The sequence below is a fragment of the Pseudophryne corroboree genome, chromosome 11, assembly GCF_028390025.1.
Source record: "Pseudophryne corroboree isolate aPseCor3 chromosome 11, aPseCor3.hap2, whole genome shotgun sequence".
NCBI lineage: Eukaryota > Metazoa > Chordata > Amphibia > Anura > Myobatrachidae > Pseudophryne > Pseudophryne corroboree.
Window position 1 is genome coordinate 182,196,394 of NC_086454.1, and position 20,505 is coordinate 182,216,898.

The 20,505-nt window shown below is 43.1% G+C and overlaps 1 protein-coding gene across 3 annotated transcripts in view; it reads right to left on the minus strand.

The window, feature by feature from the left end:
- Positions 1-1,883: 1,883 nt before the first annotated feature.
- LOC134969288 (transmembrane protein 272-like) overlaps positions 1,884-20,505 on the minus strand; it is a 252,567-nt gene continuing 233,945 nt past the window's right edge. For 2 of the 3 annotated variants that reach the window (XM_063945137.1, XM_063945139.1), the window contains exon 6: positions 1,884-2,145. In XM_063945137.1, the coding sequence (XP_063801207.1) occupies positions 2,136-2,145 (10 nt within the window). In that variant the 3' untranslated portion in view covers positions 1,884-2,135. Of the gene's footprint in view, positions 2,146-6,485; positions 6,539-20,505 lie in introns of all 3 variants that reach the window. The other variant, XM_063945138.1, reaches the window with a different exon arrangement.

A 20,505-nucleotide genomic window follows, 5' to 3' on the forward strand; every position in this document is an offset into this window, starting at 1 on the left:
ATGGATACACTCACTTAGATATATTCATATTTATCACATGATCATTTGATCTTTCCTCTTATTATTCTTATTCCTATTATTCTCTTATTTCAGTGCTCTCTCATCGGCTTAACTCTTTCTGAGATACCGACAGCAGAAGCACCCTTTTTCATTTTGCACAAACACCCAAAGGACTCTCTCATCCTCAATTCGATGTCGTCTGACATGATTGAGGACAGTAGACATCCTGGATGTTACCGCAGATGAAATCTGTATTTCATAGAGATAATTATTTAAATATAACATCTGTATCCTATGTCAACATATAAGGATGTCGATCTGTCTCTATTGGTAGAGCGTATTCCATGGATGTTACAGATCTATTTTGAGAACAAGTGGAAATATTAAGTAGTAATCAACGATTTAAACCAATAATTATTGTTAATTTTTCAATTATTATTATTAATTTTCAAATGGGCTTATATCAAATTAGCAAAATAAGTGTTAAATACTGGGTAGGGACCTCTCCCCTGCACTCTCATTAACTTTGCCCTTAATTGGGCAATAAAAAGTTAACAGCAGATACAGGTCTTGGGGTTGGTGCATATGCTCCAGATGGTTCTCTCATTGGAAATTCGATGCTTTTGAGCAGATTTCCAAAAGCAGAAACCAGGCATCTAGTCACCTAATCTTCCCCGTCTTCCTTCTGACATTTTTTCCTTCTCTACAGTATACAACTGTTTAAACACTAGCACATGGCTAAACATCTGTACACTGGTGACTGGTCAAGAAGTTTAACCGTATAATTTGTATTAATTTATTTTGATATATATTCGGAGGCTCAATAGTAGCTATAACATATAAATCAACCTTGTTTTTGGCAGCAGGCCATAGATTGATGTTTTTTCAATGATTCATTTACAGTAATAATTGTAGACGATTTCTAATAATTAGTTGACCGTAATTCATTCAGTGAGAAGGACTTTATAAGAAGACATTTCGGGGGACTTAGCCAGTTACACCAGATATTATCATAATTTAATGTATGTTATATGTTAGTATGTTAATGTGAGTCCAATTTCTACAAATAAAAGTTAAGTTTTAGATTATCAATAAGAGTGCCCCATGAAAAAGAGTTGTCTTTTTTCTTTTTGCATAGTATGTGATCTGTTCTTTACAACTCCAGGGAGCACCACCGGCCTTTCTATTCGTTAGTTAAGAATTTTGTTTCTTCTCCCTCCATAGGAAGTGGATATCAATATATTACAAGATATTTTGTTCTCTTTGTACTCCGGTTTATATATATATAGTCCTATAAGGGTAGCTCAGTGCGCTTTTTCTCCCACAACCAATCTAGTGTCGCTATTAATCAATGCAGATAGCAAAGTAATTTCCGTGTGATATTTCTAAAATAGAGAGGATAAAAATTTCTGGGAATGTCAGGAAAAACGCAGGAGTGGCCAAGCATTTTCAGGGAGGGTGTGTGACGTCAGCTTCGGCCCCGATCAGCCTGATTCTATTGCACTGTAGGAGTAGGTCCTGGGCTACGCACAGACTGGAAAAATCATTCTATGGTGGGTGAGTTGCGAACGGATTTGCAGCTCACCGGCAATTGCTGAGATTTTCACAAGCCGTATGCAGACTTACGGTTCTTATCGCATACCTCTGCAAATTCACAGAGGAGTGGTCAGGTCTGAATAACCCCCTTAATCTGCTGTTTGTCTTGACTTTTTCTTTCTAAATGCTGGCACCATTAACATGTAACAAATTCTTACATTCTAAATCGTTTGTAATTTTACATTGATTCAAGTCTTGAAAATCTCCAAATTTGATCATTCACCTTGTACCATTATTGTGAAACTACATCCTTTATAAAACAGTGAATTGTTATTACAAAAACAATATTTAGTAGCATTTGGTTTAATATTTACATATTCTAGGTCAAAATGTACTACAATGATCTTCTGACACAAAATGAATATCCATAAACACAAATCTAAACAACCAGCAGGAAAAGAAACCACATAATAACAACATACACATTTTATTGTTATAAGTTATCAGATTTTAATAATTTTAGGATTTGTGTTTGTTTCCTTTAACCATTATAATTTGTATCCTTGTACTAATTTGCTTGATTTAGAATTTTCCGCTTGTCAATCAAATCTGAAACACAAGGAGGAGAACATCATTATTAAACACTATAGATTAAAAAGTAATTTGAATGTAAAAATAAATCAAAAGATACAGTATACAGAAGCATAAAAATACCATACAAATATAAAAATGTCAAGGTGTTTCTGAAAACATTGTGGGCAAAGAGTACAAGTTGACTTTGCAGTGGTGCTGAAATGCCGGCAATGGCACTGCATATGTCACCGTGAATTTTCACAGTTTTGTACACAGCCATAAATTGTGTGAGTCTGAGCTGCTGTAAAGTGTGGCTATTGAGGCACTAACTTGTGGGGGTGAGAACATATGCAAATCAATTCCCTCCATAGATTGAAAAATAATTTCCTTTTCAATGAATATCAGGATAAAAAGTGAACAACACATTTATGTTACTGTTTACTAATTAAATTACATAAAAATAAACATGCTTCTGCAAAAGTGACACAAAGTAAAATGTAGACTATAGAGTTTATTTCTGAAATAGCTATTTATAAAAAACAAAATCTGTTTTTCTGCAACTTTGCCTACAATTGCAAAATAACAATTGTGTTAAAGGCAAAACCCAGTGCATTTCATCTTAAATAAAACTGGTATTTAAGAAACTGGTAGAAAAATCACAATTTGATCACTGTATTATTTCACCAATGTCACTCTAATCACCTCCTTTGTATCATGTGCTCTATTAATGGAGTCACCTAGCTTCTAGTAGCTGGTTCATTCGGGGCTTGGAAACTAATTAGTGTCTGGTCTTCACCAGGAATGTGAATGGGAAAATAGAGTTAGTAAAAAGAGAGTCAGTATGGGATGAGATTTCGAGTGGAGGGAAAGATACAAAAAAGCTATTAATAGGGACATGCTACAAACCACCAGATATTAGTGTGGCTGATGAGTTACAACTCTTGCAGCAAATCGAAAAAGCTGCTGGACTGTGGGAGGTCCTAATCATTGGGGACTTTAATTATCCAGACATAAATTGGAACACCAGAACAGTAAATACAGCTAGGGGTAGCGGGTTCTTAAACATGCTAAAAGACCACTACTTGTCCCAGGTAATCGAAGAACCAACTAGACTTAGGACTATACTGGACCTAGTGCTAACTAATAATGTGGAGATAATATCAAATACTAAAATAGGGGAGACCTTGGGAAATAGCTATCATAATACAGTATGGTCACATTCGATATCAGTTTACAAAAACAATGCTATAAGGGTCCAACTAAGACTTTTAACTTTAGAAAAACTAATTTCAACTTGCTGAAACAAGCACGAAAGAACATTGAGAAATTCTGTTTCATGGAAAGAATACCGCTGAAATGTGGGATGCTTTTACTATTTTGCTCAACAAGTACACTTATATGTTTATTACCAATGGCAGCAAATGCAGGAGTACTAAATTCAAACCGATGTGGCTTAATAAGAAGGTTAAGGAACAAATGGATAAAAAGAGACAAGCATGGGGGGCGTGGTCTGGACAGCCTGAGGTACGGACATGCCTTCTCAGGGCTCCTGTTTAACTTCCAGAATTTACCCGTTCCTTGCCTACCCTAACCCTACCTCGTCCTCCTTTTGCCTCTCCCCTCCTCACTGTCGCCCTGTGCAACCGGTTAGGTCCGCAGAATTGGGGAGCGCTCCAGGAGCTCCTGCGGATTGCACCCTACCTGCCCCTTAGAGCCACGGCCTCAATTTGGACCGGAAGTCGGGGACGGACCACCGCGGGTGCCAATTCGGGACCCCTGGGGCTTGCTCTGCTCCACCCAAAAAAATAAGGGATCTCAATCCAAATCCGCTCCACAAGTTAATTTCTTTGGACCCTCCTCTTCTGGAAATAGATCTCGTCCTTTCCTTTCCTCGTCTGGCACGCCTCAGTCGTCTCAGACAACTTCACCAACCCTGCACAGTGCTGCTACTGTCGCGCAAGAGGATATAGATTCATTGGATGGCCTGGTTACACTCCGTTCTATTCACTTTCTCCTATCTTCATTCAAAACTGATATTGCTGCTGAGCTTAAATCTAATATCCAAGCTCTACGCTCGGACATCTCTGAAATTGGTGATAGAACGGATCATATTGAGCACAAGATGACAGAGTTGGTGGCATCGCATAATGACTTGATCACCGCACATGACTCTCTCCAGGAGGAAGTCGCCGCCATCCGCGAGAAAACTACAGATTTAGAGGATCGCTCGAGAAGAAACAATATTAAAATAAGAGGCATCCCTGACTCCGTTGCTAATGCTGACCTCTATGACTACGCCACTGATCTTTTTCGCAAGCTATTACCAGATGCTTCCCTATCTGACCTTTTGATTGACAGGATCCATAGACTCCCGAAATCCAGGCAGGCACCTGCCCAAGCCTCATGAGACACCTTTCTCAGAGTGCATTTCTTCCACATTAAAGAGAAGATTCTGTGTGCCCCAATGCCCTCTTACTCTATGGCGGATTGTCTTGACTCTCTTCAGCTTTTCCCAGATTTGTCCTCAGCAACCTTGGCCAGGAGACGTTCATTTTATGCTATCACGTCAGCCCTACGAAAAGCTACAATTCCGTATAAATGGGGATTCCCCACTAAACTGATAGTGTTGCGTAATGGCACATCTACTATTATTCATACTCCTGAGGACGGTCCTGCAATCCTTAAAAAATGGGACATTTCTCTCGTCATTCCACCTACCACTCCCGCTGCATCACCGAAACGGATTACCCCAGAGTGGTCATTGGTTCCGGGCTGAGGTTCTCTTTATTTTGACCAACTGTTAAATATTATCTGACTTCTCCATTTTTCTAATATGCATAGGCTCTCATAACTGCCGCCCTACTGGTTTTGTTATTTACATTGTATATCCGATGTTTCAGCTAGATGTCAGTCATACTAGAATTGTTCTTTTATCCCTCTGCCTTTAGATTATTTACCGATGTCTATGTTCTGGTGACCACTTTGATTTTTGTTGTCGCCTCTCGAGATGGCCCTTGAAGATGATATCTCTTTTTGGATATTGTAATTTGGTTATGTTTTTCTAGTTGAATATTATTCCTCTTTTTTTATTCAGAGGAGGGTCCCTCCTCCTCAAACTGGGATGGCCATAGTCTTATTAGTTATTAATAATATTATTAGTTATTAATAATATTATGGTCTGGAGGCGGCGGTGGGTATATATGACTGACCTGCCGACCACCTGTATTTGTCCGTCACAATGCCCTTGTGACGGTTTTTCTAGCAGTGGCGTGCGGTGAGGTCAGTGGCTGGTGAGGCACTACAGCAATAATGTCCGCCGGATCCTGCCGATGACCCCTACCGCCACCGAGCCAATGCCCGCTACTGCCTCTGAGCCGATGCCCACTGCCACCGCCAATGGCTTATAAACTTGCCCACAATCAACTGACCCAGCCCTCCACCACTAATTTGCATCTCAGTCCGATGCCACCAATGCCCGCTGCCTGCCTGCTCAGTATACTTGTGATATATTGCACATTTTTATAAAATAAAATAAAATTAGTGTTTGGGACTGGGAAGGGAGTGGGAGGAGGACATGAATGCAATTTTGTTGTCCAGGGCTTCCATTAACTTAATAGAGAAGGGTCTGAATGGGTTAAAAAACAAAAAAAATGCGTGAGGTCCCCCCTCCTAAGTATAACCAGCCTCGGGCTCTTTGAGCCGGTCCTGGTTGTTTAAATACTGGAAAAAAATTGGACAGGGGTTCCCCGTATTTAGACAACCAGCACTGGGCTCTTAGACTGGTCCTGGTTCCAAAAATATGGGGACAAAATATGTAGGGGTCCCCCATATTTTTAAAACCAGCACCGGGCTCCACTAGCCAGGGACATAATGACACAGCCGGGGGACGCATTTATGTAGGTCCCTGCGGCCGTGGCATTACCCCCCCAACTAGTCACCCCTGGCCGGGGTTCCCTGGAGGAGTGGGGACCCCTTAAATCAAGGGGTCCCCCCTCCAGGCACCCAAGGGCCATGGGTGAAGCCCGAGGCTGTCCCCAGCACCCCTGGGCGGTGGGTGCCGGGCTGATAGTCATAAGTGTGTAGAAAAAAAGAATATTGTTTTTTGTTGTGGAATACAAGGCCCAGCAAGCCTCCCCCGCTTGCTGGTACTTGGAGAACCTCAAGTACCAGCATGCGGGGAAATAACTGGCCCGCTGGTACCTGTAGTTCTACAATAACAAAAATACCCAAATAAAAACACAACACACACACCGTGAAAGTAAAAATTTATTAAAACACACTTACACACTCACACATACATCCCACGCCAGTCACGTCCACTTGTCCATGTAGAATCCAATAGGGATACCTGTAAAAATGAGAGAGAGATTACTTACCTACATCCCACGCCGATCACATCCACTTGTCCAGTAGAATCCAATAGGGTTACCTGTAAAAATGAAAATTATACTTACAAACGAAGTAATCCACAGGAGGAGAGAGAGAGAGAGAGAGAGAGAGAGAGAGAGAGAAATGAATATTATGCACTCACTGACGCGGAAAGACGTTAGCACAGACAGGTGAGAGAGTGCTGCTGCTGGCTGGGAGGATGGAGCAGTGCCCCCAATAGTTGTGAGCCCAGTAGCTGTGCCCCCAGTAGTTGTGACCTCTCTAGCTGTGCCCCCAGTAGCTTTGCCCCCATAGCAGTGCCCCCAGTAGCAGTGCCCCAAGTAGTTGTGACCCCTGTAGTTGTGTCCCAGTTGCTGTGCCCCTTGTAGCTGTGCCCCCTGTAGCTTTACCCCCAGTAGCTGTGCCCCCAGTAGTTGTGACCCCTGTAATTGTGCCCCCAATTGCTGTGCCCCCTAGCTGTGCCCCTTGTAGCAGTGCCCTGAGTAGTTGTGCCCTCAGTCGCTGTTCCCCCAGTAGTTGTGACCCCTATAGTTGTGCCCACAGTTGCTGTGCCCCTTGTAGCAGTGCCCCCAGTTGTTGTGACCCCTGTAGTTGTGCCCCCGGTCGCTGTGCCCCCTGTAGCTTTTCCCCCAGTAGCTGTGCCCCCTGTAGCTTTGCCCCCAGTAGCTGTGCCCCGAGTTGTTGTGACCCCTGTAGTTGTGCCCCCGGTCGCTGTGCCCCTTGTAGCTGTGCCCACAGTAGCTTTGCCCCCAATAGGTGTGCCCCTTGTAGCAGTGCCCCGAATAGTTGCGCCCCTTGTAGTGCCCCCCGTCGCTGTGCCCCCTGTAGCTTTGCCCCTTGTGGCTGTGCCCCCAGTAATTGTGCCCCTTGTAGCTGTGCCCCCAGTTGCTGTGCCCCCTGTAGTTGTGCCCCTTGTAGTTGTACCCCCAGTCGCTGTGCCAGAAAAAAAAACACATAAAAGAAAAAATACACACACAACACACAATACTTACCGCTCCTGCTGCGCTGTCCTCCGACTCCGTCCCTGTCCGCCGGCTCCTCTCTACTATGGGAGAGACGTCATGACTCATGACGTCTCTCCCATAGTAGCGCCGCTCAGACTCTAGGGGTCAATTATGACCTCTAGTGTCAGTCAGCGGAACCGGCTGCAGCGGGCACCCACACAGCCCACGGCGCCTGCTGCAGCCGGGAAGGGGGCTTGCTACTGATTGGACAGCGGATCCAGCACTGGATCCGCTGGGCCAATCACATCTGGGGGACTGACAGGGGCTTGCATTCATCGGGGCCTCCCCTAACTGCACGTCCCTGGTTTCTAGCTCCTTTATGGATGCTATTTCTGTTTTCTTCTCCCGTTATGTTTTTTGTTTTGTCTGTTATTGCTGTATTTTCTTTTTTTTTAATGCTGATTCTGACTTCTTTTTTTAAATGCTATATAAGTGTTTATTATATTATTCCACAATTACTGCTGATGTCCGCCACTATCTTACGTAGTAGACTGCCCTACCTTCCCATATGGCTACATTTCTAAGTCTTAATGTTAAAGGGCTCAACTCGCCCCGTAAGAGACGTTTAGCTTTGAAATATTTTGCTGATCAAAATGCGGAAGTGGTGGCTATACAAGAGTCGCATTTCCCGTTGCATTCTCCCCCACAGTTCTCCAATAATAACTATCCAGTAATTTATACTTCTTGTAGACCGTTTAAAATAAATGGAGTATACTGTTCCATAAGTAGTGCCCTTTTCAATTGGAGAACAAGTGGGTGGATTCCAATGGCAGATACGTGATTCTCGTGCGGAAGTTACGATCTAGGTTTGTTACTCTGGTTTCACTCTACGCCCCTAATGCCAATCAGCCCCGTTTTCTTAAAACCTTTTTTCAAAAGTTATATAGTGTCAAGAAGGGTGCTGTTTTTCTTATGGGCGACTTCAACTTAGCTCCCGATCCTCATTTAGACAAATCCTCAAAACTTGATAAGCAGTTTGCTAATGCTGCCAAGGCTTTAGCCTCTTCCTCTTCACATTTATTGATGGAATTTGATCTATATGATGCCTGGAGGGTTAGGAATATTGGTACAAGGAACTACACATATTATTCAGCTGTGCATAAATCTTACTCTAGGATTGACTTACTCCTCACAGATAAATGGTCCCTGCAATCAATCCCTACTGTTAAGATATTACCGATCTCATGGTCTGATCATGCCCCTTTAATTTGGTCCTGGTCAGACAAAACGACTAGGCCCCTTCCTCGTCCTTGGAAGTTACAGGACTATATTCTGAGAGACGATGATGGAGTCTCTATATTATGAGAGACTCTGTCTTCATATCTGGAAACTAATGATCCTGCTGATACCTCTGTCTCTAACCATTGGTGCGCCCTTATGGCTGTAATGAGAGGAGCTGCTATCCAAGCTACAGCACGGATAGCACGCCGTAATCAAGAAGTACGATTAGCTTATGAATTGGAGGTGACGATACTAGAAGCCAAACACAAACAGTCTCCTAGAGATGACGCTACACTTGCTGCCCTGACTGAGGCTAAGCGGAAACTTAACAGTTTGTATATTTCCAACGTTCAAAGAGCAATTTCCGCTCTGAACCAAAAATTTTATACTCTGGGTAATAGAGCCAGTAAATTGTTGGTGCGGAAATTTAGGGGGAAAAATATTATTAATAGGATTAAAAGTTTGAATAACTCAGACGGATCTGTGTCCTTGAACTCTAAAGATATCACTAACCAATTTGCCTCTTACTACAGGAAATTATATAATCTTAACCAAGATCCTCTCATCCCCAAACCTTCATTGCAACGCATACGGTCTTTCCTAGACTCTATTAACCTGCCTTCTATTTCTCCCGAAGATGCTTCTGCAATTTGCTCTCCTTGGACTGATGTAGACATTTCTGCCACTCTGAAATCTCTCAAAAAGGACAAAGCCCCTGGCACAGATGGGTTTATTAATAACTTTTATATTACATTTCAAGATTCACTCTCCCCCATTCTTCTTAATCTATATAACGATGCTTCCACAAATCCTTTTCCTAGTGAAATGTTGAAGGCGCAGATAATCACGATTCCCAAACCTGGCAAGAATCCGTCTCTCTGTGCAAAGTATAGACCTATTGCACTTTTGAACACAGATATTAAAATCTACGCTAAATTGATAGCAAATAGATTGAACCCGCTGATCCCTACCTTAATAAATCAAGATCAGGTTGGTTTTACTATGGGCCGGCAGGCCCCAGACAATACTAAGAGAGTTTTCTCTCTATTAGAAGCTCATTCTGTACTCCGAGAGCCCTTATTACTGCTTTCTCTTGACGCGGGGAAAGGATTTGACAGGATTCATTGGTTATATATGTCTGAGGCTCTTGCTAGGTTTGGCTTTTCTGGCCAATTCCTTCAAAATATTCTCCGCTTGTATTCACAGCCTACAGCACGTGTCTTTAGTAATGGATTTTTGTCCGATCCTTTCCCTATTTCTAACGGCACTTGCCAGGGCTGCCCTCTATCACCCTTACTTTTTGTGTTAGTGATAGAACCTCTGGCAGAGAGGATTAGGGCATCTCTCCTAGTGACTGGAGTGCATAAAGGTCCTTTACAACATAAGATTTGCTTATTCGCAGACAACATCCTCTTATTTGTAACAAATCCTGAGTCTTCTCTCCCAGCTATTCATGACATTCTCCAAGACTACGCCACTGTTTCCTATTATAAATTGAACAAATCCAAGACGGAGGCTCTCGTACTCAACATGGATAAGCCCTCCCTTCAGTCCCTACAATCTAGATATAACTACTCCTGGTAAGACTCTTCCCTTCAATATCTAGGGATCAAGATCCCCTCAAGTTTTCATAATGCAGTAAATGATAACTATATCCCTCTCCTAGCTCAGTTTGCAACTCTCACTAAACAGTGGACAAATTACAAGATTTCCTGGATGGGACATCTCTCCTCGATTAAAATGATGCTCCTCCCTAAAATCCTCTATTTGTTTAGGGCCATACCTTATCTGGTCCCACTTACGCTACTTAACAAATTTTATTCTGTTATGTCTACCTTTATTTGGAAGGTAAAAGACCCAGGATAGCTAGAGCCTGTTTGTTTAGATGCAAAGGTAGTGGTGGTCTTGCCTTCCCTAATCTTGAACTTTATCAACACGCGTGTCTCCTTGATCAGTTGAAGGACTGGCTTCAGACAGAGTCCATGAAACCATGGGTGGATATTGAAAGGCATATGTGTGCGGGTTTCCCCCTACCAGATCTGATTTGGGTTAAACCCCTGCATAGACCCCCCTATGCTAAAACTGTGAAGAGTATTTCTAATTCCCTTACAGTTTGGGATAGATTGATCGCTACTCTGGGTGAATGTACTCTACCCTCTTCACATCTCTCCCTGCTGGCAATTTCAAAACTACTCCCTGATTTGGCTTTACAGAACTGGCAGGAACTTGGCATTCGACTGATTAAGGATCTTTATGATATCTCGTGGCTTAAAACCATCCAACAACTACAGGCCCAATACTCAATACCGACAAAGGACTTCTATAAGTATCTGCGTATTAGGCACTGGATAACAACAACCATAACTGACCCTCACTCTCCCCCTTCTCCCCCCCATATGTGTTATCTAAATTTTCTGCTCCAGGTCACAAAGGCGGTATATCCCAGTGGTATTCTACTCTCTTTTCCCCACACGATGACTTGAAACTCCATATCCAAGTTAGATAGGAATCGGAACTTAATATCCTCTGGACAGATATTGAATGGAACAAGATTTTTCTGAATATTTTCAAAATGTCTAGATGCATTACCCATTCAGAAATGATGTTTAAATTAATACATGGTCTCTATCACACTCCGGATAAACTTCATAGGATCTGGCCTGAATTTTGTTGGAGACAGTGTGGGTTTGAAGGTACACTGATCCATGTATTTTGGTCGTGCCCTATTGTTAGATCGCTCTGGACAGAAGTATTTGATCTGATTGAAAAGGTTACAATGGTACTTTTGCCCCCTCGGCCGGAGATTGTATTTCTTCATTTTTTCCCTTCCTCTGTACCTCCCGAACACTCATATATTATAGGACATATTCTTATAGTCACCAGAGCTGCTATAGCTCAATATTGGGAAAAAACAGATTCCCCGCACTTGTCCAAAATTATAGCTTCTACCCACCGCAATTTTTAAATGGAAACTATGTGTTTTAAATACTCTTCAGCCCCACAATCCCCTTTGCGTAAATGGTTATCTTGGTCTGACTATTATACCTCCTGTATAGCTCCACGGTAGACTTTAACTTAAAGGTTAATAAGTTCTCCCTCCTCTGTTTTTGAGAATCATGGAAGTAATGGACCAGCATCATCTCCCCCTACTTTTTTCCCCCTCCCTTTTGTTTAGTCTCTTCCCTTTCTATTTTGAATTTTTATGTATGTTTTGTTTTCTTGTATTGTTGTTATTTACGATTACAGACTTATTATCAACGCATAATTGTCTTTATATGTATTCATGATGCCTTGTATTATCTGTAATGAAAATCTTCTTTAATAAAAATATTTCAGTTAAAGAAAAAAAAAAAAAAGAGACGCGCATTCAAAGCATTTAAATCCGACGCGAAGGCGGGGTCATTCCAGTACTATAAGGAAAGTAACAAAAAATGCAAAAAAGAAATTATAGCAGCTAAAATAGAAAACAAAAAAACAAATCGCCAAGGAGAGTAAAACAAACCCCAAAAAGTTTTTTAAGTATATAAATGGAAAAAAGGTTAAAAAAGGAGAACATAGGACCATTAAAGGACGAGTCGGATGTCTTGATTAATGATGATAGGCAAAAAGCAGATTTATTGAATAAATTCTTTTCATCAGTGTTCACTAGAGAGGACCTGTTGGAGGGAGTAGTGCAAAGCATAAGCTTTGATAACGACCCGTTGCTAAGTAGTTGGTTAAATGAGGAAGTAGTCCGGGTGAGACTAAGTAAAAAAAAGATAAATAAATCTCCTGGGCAGATGGACTTTACCCCTGGGTTCTAATGGAGCTCAACTCTGAGCTACCAAGGCCCTTATATTTGATTTTCTCTGAGTCAATTACATCAGGAATGATACCGAAATACTGGCATATAGCAGAGGTAGTCCCAATGTTTAAAAACGGTATTAAAACTCATCCCAGTAACTATAGACCGATTAGTTTGACATCTATACTGGGGAAAATACTGGAGGGTATAATAAGGGATAGCATACAAGAGTATTTGGATTCCTCCAAGATTATTAATAGTTATCAGCATGATTTTGTGAGGGACAGGTCATGTCAAACTAACTTAATTGGCTTCTACGAGGAAGTGAGTGATAATATTGATCAGGGTAAAGCAGTGGACGTGTTTTTTTTAGATTTTGCTAAGGCCTTTGACACAGTGCCACATAAGAGACTCATTTTCAAATTAAGAGAGCTTGGGGTAGGAAACACTATTTGTACTTGGGTAAGTAATTGGCAGGATAACAGGGAACAGCGAGTGGTAGTTAATGGGATGTTTTCTGACTGGGCCCCAGTACACAGTGGAATACCACAGGGTTCAGTACTTGGACCACTGCTGTTAAACATATTTATTAATGACCTAGGAGTGGGCCTGGAAAGCAGTGTCAATTGTCGCAGATGATACTAAACTGTGTAGAGTAATTAATTCAGACAAGGATCTTGAGTCTCTGTGGAACAACTTATCTAAACTGGAGGTTTGGGCAGAGAAATGGAGAATGAGGTTCAATTTAGAAAAATTTAAAGTTATGCACTTTGGGACTAAGAACAATCGGGCAGCCTATAAATTAAATGGAGAAAATGTGGGGATAACAGTAGTTGAAAAAAAATTGGGAGTGCTCATCGATAATAGACTTAGTAGCAGTATCCAATGTCAAAGTGCAGCAACAAAAGCAAATAAGGTGTTGGCATGCATAAAAAGGATAATTGAGACAAGGGATGAGAGTGTAATCCTGCCACTGTACAAATCATTGGTACAGCCACTCCTGGAATACTGTGTACAGTTCTGGGCACCAAACTACATAAAAGATATCTTGTAACTTGAAAGGGTTCAGAGGCGAGCCACCAAACTGATCAAGGGGTTAGAGGCACTGGATTATGAGGAAATACTTACAAGGTTGGGTATGTTTACATTGGAAAAGAGGCGGCTGAGAGGGGACATTATTAATATTTACAAATACATAAAAGGACAATACAAGAATCTATCAGGTGATTTGTTTATCAAACAATTGTTACACAGGACACGCGGACACCCCCTGAGATTAGAAGAGAGAAAATTTCATACACATTGAAGGAAAGGGTTCTTCACAGTAAGGGCAGTAAGGATTTGGCCAGATAAGATAGTAATGGTGGACTCTGTGAATATGTTTAAAAATGGATTAGATAAAGTCCTAACGGAAAGAAATATCCATCGTTACAGCGTTTAAAGGAGGGAAATTTTAGAGCATGAACTATACCTGTTATAATACAGGTTGAACTAGACAGACATTTTTGTCTTTTTTCAACCTCATTAACTATGTTACTATGTTACCTAGAGCAGAACTGACACATCTCTGACTGAATATACATCCGCCTCAAGGAACAAACAAAAATATATTAAATTATTAAAGGACGTTTAAGCCAGTATTAATCAGGCACCAAGGCAACATAACACTTATTTGTACATTGATGACTTCATGAAAAATTTTGCTCACTCAATAACAAGGTTTGCTCTCTGTTTTGAGATTCTCTATTTAGACAGAATTTTATAATAAATCATCATTAGATCACCTGAGACAGATCTTTATAATTAAATCACATGACCTGTCAATCATCATTAGATCACCTTACTCTCTCTACTTATAGTCATTTCTGGTCTGTCTCCAATTACCAGCCTGAGGAAGCAGTGGATGTTCCACAAAATGCGTAGTAATATAGAGATGAGCGCCGGAAATTTTTCGGGTTTTGTGTTTTGGTTTTGGGTTCGGTTCCGCGGCCGTGTTTTGGGTTCGACCGCGTTTTGGCAAAACCTCACCGAATTTTTTTTGTCGGATTCGGGTGTGTTTTGGATTCGGGTGTTTTTTTCCAAAAAACCTAAAAAACAGCTTAAATCATAGAATTTGGCGGTCATTTTGATCCCAAAGTATTATTAACCTCAAAAACCATAATTTCCACTCATTTTCAGTCTATTCTGAATACCTCACACCTCACAATATTATTTTTAGTCCTAAAATTTGCACCGAGGTCGCTGTGTGAGTAAGATAAGCGACCCTAGTGGCCGACACAAACACCGGGCCCATCTAGGAGTGGCACTGCAGTGTCACGCAGGATGGCCCTTCCAAAAAACCCTCCCCAAACAGCACATGACGCAAAGAAAAAAAGAGGCGCAATGAGGTAGCTGTGTGAGTAAGATTAGCGACCCTAGTGGCCGACACAAACACCGGGCCCATCTAGGAGTGGCACTGCAGTGTCACGCAGGATGTCCCTTCCAAAAAACCCTCCCCAAACAGCACATGACGCAAAGAAAAAAAGAGGCGCAATGAGGTAGCTGTGTGAGTAAGATAAGCGACCCTAGTGGCCGACACAAACACCGGGCCCATCTAGGAGTGGCACTGCAGTGTCACGCAGGATGTCCCTTCCAAAAAACCCTCCCCAAACAGCACATGACGCAAAGAAAAAAAGAGGCGCAATGAGGTAGCTGACTGTGTGAGTAAGATAAGCGACCCTAGTGGCCGACACAAACACCGGGCCCATCTAGGAGTGGCACTGCAGTGTCACGCAGGATGTCCCTTCCAAAAAACCCTCCCCAAACAGCACATGACGCAAAGAAAAAAAGAGGCGCAATGAGGTAGCTGACTGTGTGAGTAAGATAAGCGACCCTAGTGGCCGACACAAACACCGGGCCCATCTAGGAGTGGCACTGCAGTGTCACGCAGGATGTCCCTTCCAAAAAACCCTCCCCAAACAGCACATGACGCAAAGAAAAAGAAAAGAAAAAAGAGGTGCAAGATGGAATTGTCCTTGGGCCCTCCCACCCACCCTTATGTTGTATAAACAGGACATGCACACTTTAACCAACCCATCATTTCAGTGACAGGGTCTGCCACACGACTGTGACTGATATGACGGGTTGGTTTGGACCCCCACCAAAAAAGAAGCAATTAATCTCTCCTTGCACAAACTGGCTCTACAGAGGCAAGATGTCCACCTCATCATCATCCTCCGATATATCACCGTGTACATCCCCCTCCTCACAGATTATCAATTCGTCCCCACTGGAATCCACCATCTCAGCTCCCTGTGTACTTTGTGGAGGCAATTGCTGCTGGTCAATGTCTCCACGGAGGAATTGATTATAATTCATTTTAATGAACATCATCTTCTCCACATTTTCTGGATGTAACCTCGTACGCCGATTGCTGACAAGGTGAGCGGCGGCACTAAACACTCTTTCGGAGTACACACTTGTGGGAGGGCAACTTAGGTAGAATAAAGCCAGTTTGTGCAAGGGCCTCCAAATTGCCTCTTTTTCCTGCCAGTATAAGTACGGACTGTGTGACGTGCCTACTTGGATGCGGTCACTCATATAATCCTCCACCATTCTTTCAATGGTGAGAGAATCATATGCAGTGACAGTAGACGACATGTCCGTAATCGTTGTCAGGTCCTTCAGTCCGGACCAGATGTCAGCATCAGCAGTCGCTCCAGACTGCCCTGCATCACCGCCAGCGGGTGGGCTCGGAATTCTGAGCCTTTTCCTCGCACCCCCAGTTGCGGGAGAATGTGAAGGAGGAGATGTTGTTGACAGGTCGCGTTCCGCTTGACTTGACAATTTACTCACCAGCAGGTGTTTGAACCCCAGCAGACTTGTGTCTGCCGGAAAGAGAGATCCAAGGTAGGCTTTAAATCTAGGATCGAGCACGGTGGCCAAAATGTAGTGCTCTGATTTCAACAGATTGACCACCCGTGAATCCTTGTTAAGCGAATTAAGGGCTCCATCCACAAGTCCCACATGCCTAGCGGAATCGCTCCGTGTTAGCTCCTCCTTCAATGTCTCCAGCTTCTTCTGCAAAAGCCTGATGAGGGGAATGACCTGACTCAGGCTGGCAGTGTCTGAACTGACTTCACGTGTGGCAAGTTCAAAGGGCATCAGAACCTTGCACAACGTTGAAATCATTCTCCACTGCGCTTGAGACAGGTGCATCCCACCTCCTATATCGTGCTCAATTGTATAGGCTTGAATGGCCTTTTGCTGCTCCTCCAACCTCTGAAGCATATACAGGGTTGAATTCCACCTCGTTACCACTTCTTGCTTCAGATGATGGCAGGGCAGGTTCAGTAGTTTTTGGTGGTGCTCCAGTTTTCTGTACGTGGTGCCTGTACGCCGAAAGTGTCCCGCAATTCTTCTGGCCACCGACAGCATCTCTTGCACGCCCCTGTCGTTTTTTAAAAAATTCTGCACCACCAAATTCAAGGTATGTGCAAAACATGGGACGTGCTGGAATTGGCCCAGATTTAATGCACACACAATATTGCTGGCGTTGTCCGATGCCACAAATCCACAGGAGAGTCCAATTGGGGTAAGCCATTCCGCGATGATCTTCCTCAGTTGCCGTAAGAGGTTTTCAGCTGTGTGCGTATTCTGGAAACCGGTGATACAAAGCGTAGCCTGCCTAGGAAAGAGTTGGCGTTTGCGAGATGCTGCTACTGGTGCCGCCGCTGCTGTTCTTGCGGCGGGAGTCCATACATCTACCCAGTGGGCTGTCACAGTCATATAGTCCTGACCCTGCCCTGCTCCACTTGTCCACATGTCCGTGGTTAAGTGGACATTGGGTACAGCTGCATTTTTTAGGACACTGGTGACTCTTTTTCTGAGGTCTGTGTACATTTTCGGTATCGCCTGCCTAGAGAAATGGAACCTAGATGGTATTTGGTACCGGGGACACGGTACCTCCAACAAGTCTCTAGTTGGCTCTGCAGTAATGATGGATACCGGAACCACGTTTCTCACCACCCAGGATGTCAAGGCCTCAGTTATCCGCTTTGCAGTAGGATGACTGCTGTGATATTTCATCTTCCTCGCAAAGGACTGTTGGACAGTCAATTGCTTGGTGGAAGTAGTAAAAGTGGTCTTACGACTTCCCCTCTGGGATGACCATCGACTCCCAGCAGCAACAACAGCAGCGCCAGCAGCAGTAGGCGTTACACGCAAGGATGCATCGGAGGAATCCCAGGCAGGAGAGGACTCGTCAGAATTGCCAGTGACATGGCCTGCAGGACTATTGGCATTCCTGGGGAAGGAGGAAATTGACACTGAGGGAGTTGGTGGGGTGGTTTGCGTGAGCTTGGTTACAAGAGGAAGGGATTTACTGGTCAGTGGACTGCTTCCGCTGTCGGCCCAAGTTTTTGAACTTGTCACTGACTTATTATGAATGCGCTGCAGGTGACGTATAAGGGAGGATGTTCCGAGGTGGTTAACGTCCTTACCCCTACTTATTACAGCTTGACAAAGGGAACACACGGCTTGACACCTGTTGTCCGCATTTCTGGTGAAATACTTCCACACCGAAGAGCTGATTTTTTTGGTATTTTCACCAGGCATGTCAACGGCCATATTCCTACCACGGACAACAGGTGTCTCCCCGGGTGCCTGACTTAAACAAACCACCTCACCATCAGAATCCTCCTGGTCAATTTCCTCCCCAGCGCCAGCAACACCCATATCCTCCTCATCCTGGTGTACTTCAACACTGACATCTTCAATCTGACTATCAGGAACTGGACTGCGGGTGCTCCTTCCATCACTTGCAGGGGGCGTGCAAATGGTGGAAGGCGCATGCTCTTCACGTCCAGTGTTGGGAAGGTCAGGCATCGCAACCGACACAATTGGAGTCGGACTCTCCTTGTGGATTTGGGATTTCGAAGAACGCACAGTTCTTTGCGGTGCTACTGCTTTTGCCAGCTTTAGTCTTTTCATTTTTCTAGCGAGAGGCTGAGTGCTTCCATCCTCATGTGAAGCTGAACCACTAGCCATGAACATAGGCCAGGGCCTCAGCCGTTCCTTGCCACTCCGTGTGGTAAATGGCATATTGGCAAGTTTACGCTTCTCCTCCGACAATTTTATTTTAGGTTTTGGAGTCCTTTTTTTACTGATATTTGGTGTTTTGGATTTGACATGCTCTGTACTATGACATTGGGCATCGGCCTTGGCAGACGACGTTGCTGGCATTTCATCGTCTCGGCCATGACTAGTGGCAGCAGCTTCAGCACGAGGTGGAAGTGGATCTTGATCTTTCCCTAATTTTGGAACCTCAACATTTTTGTTCTCCATATTTTAATAGGCACAACTAAAAGGCACCTCAGGTAAACAATGGAGATGGATGGATTGGATACTAGTATACAATTATGGACGGACTGCCGAGTGCCGACACAGAGGTAGCCACAGCCGTGAACTACCGCACTGTACTGTGTCTGCTGCTAATATAGACTGGTTGATAAAGAGATAGTATACTCGTAACTAGTATGTATGTATAAAGAAAGAAAAAAAAACCACGGTTAGGTGGTATATACAATTATGGACGGGCTGCCGAGTGCCGACACAGAGGTAGCCACAGCCGTGAACTACCGCACTGTACTGTGTCTGCTGCTAATATATAGACTGGTTGATAAAGAGATAGTATACTCGTACCTAGTATGTATGTATAAAGAAAGAAAAAAAAACCACGGTTAGGTGGTATATACAATTATGGACGGGCTGCCGAGTGCCGACACAGAGGTAGCCACAGCCGTGAACTACCGCACTGTACTGTGTCTGCTGCTAATATATAGACTGGTTGATAAAGAGATAGTATACTCGTAACTAGTATGTATGTATAAAGAAAGAAAAAAAAAACACGGTTAGGTGGTATATACAATTATGGACGGGCTGCCGAGTGCCGACACAGAGGTAGCCACAGCCGTGAACTACCGCACTGTACTGTGTCTGCTGCTAATATAGACTGGTTGATAAAGAGATAGTATACTCGTAACTAGTATGACTATAAAGAAAGAAAAAAAAAACACGGTTAGGTGGTATATACAATTATGGACGGGCTGCCGAGTGCCGACACAGAGGTAGCCACAGCCGTGAACTACCGCACTGTACTGTGTCTGCTGCTAATATAGACTGGTTGATAAAGAGAAGATGTCTATGTAACTATGTATGTATAAAGAAGAATGAAAAAAATCCACGGTTAGGTGGTATACAATTATGGACGGACTGCCTGCCGAGTGCAGACACAGAGGTAGCCACAGCCGTGAACTACCGTACTGTACTGTGTCTGCAGCTAATATAGACTGGTTGATAAAGAGAAGATGTCTATGTAACTATGTATGTATAAAGAAGAATGAAAAAAATCCACGGTTAGGTGGTATACAATTATGGACGGACTGCCTGCCGAGTGCAGACACAGAGGTAGCCACAGCCGTGAACTACCGTACTGTACTGTGTCTGCAGCTAATATAGACTGGTTGATAAAGAGAAGATGTCTATGTAACTATGTATGTATAAAGAAGAATGAAAAAAAACCACGGTTAGGTGGTATATAATTATGGACGGACTGCCTGCCGAGTGCAGACACAGAGGTAGCCACAGCCGTGAACTACCGTACTGTGTCTGCTGCGACTGGATGATAAATGATATAAAAAATATATATATATCACTACTGCAGCCGGACAGGTATATATTATATATTATATAATGACGGACCTGCTGGACACTGTCTGTCAGCAGAATAAGTTTTATTTTTATAGAATAAAAAAAAAAAAACACACAAGTGAAGTCACACGACGAGTGTTTAACTTTTTCAGGCAATCACAATATAAGTATACTACTAACTATACTGGTGGTCAGTGTGGTCAGGTCACTGGTCAGTCACACTGGCAGTGGCACTCCTGCAGCAAAAGAGTGCACTGTTTAATTTTAATATAATATGTACTCCTGGCTCCTGCTATAACCTATAACTGG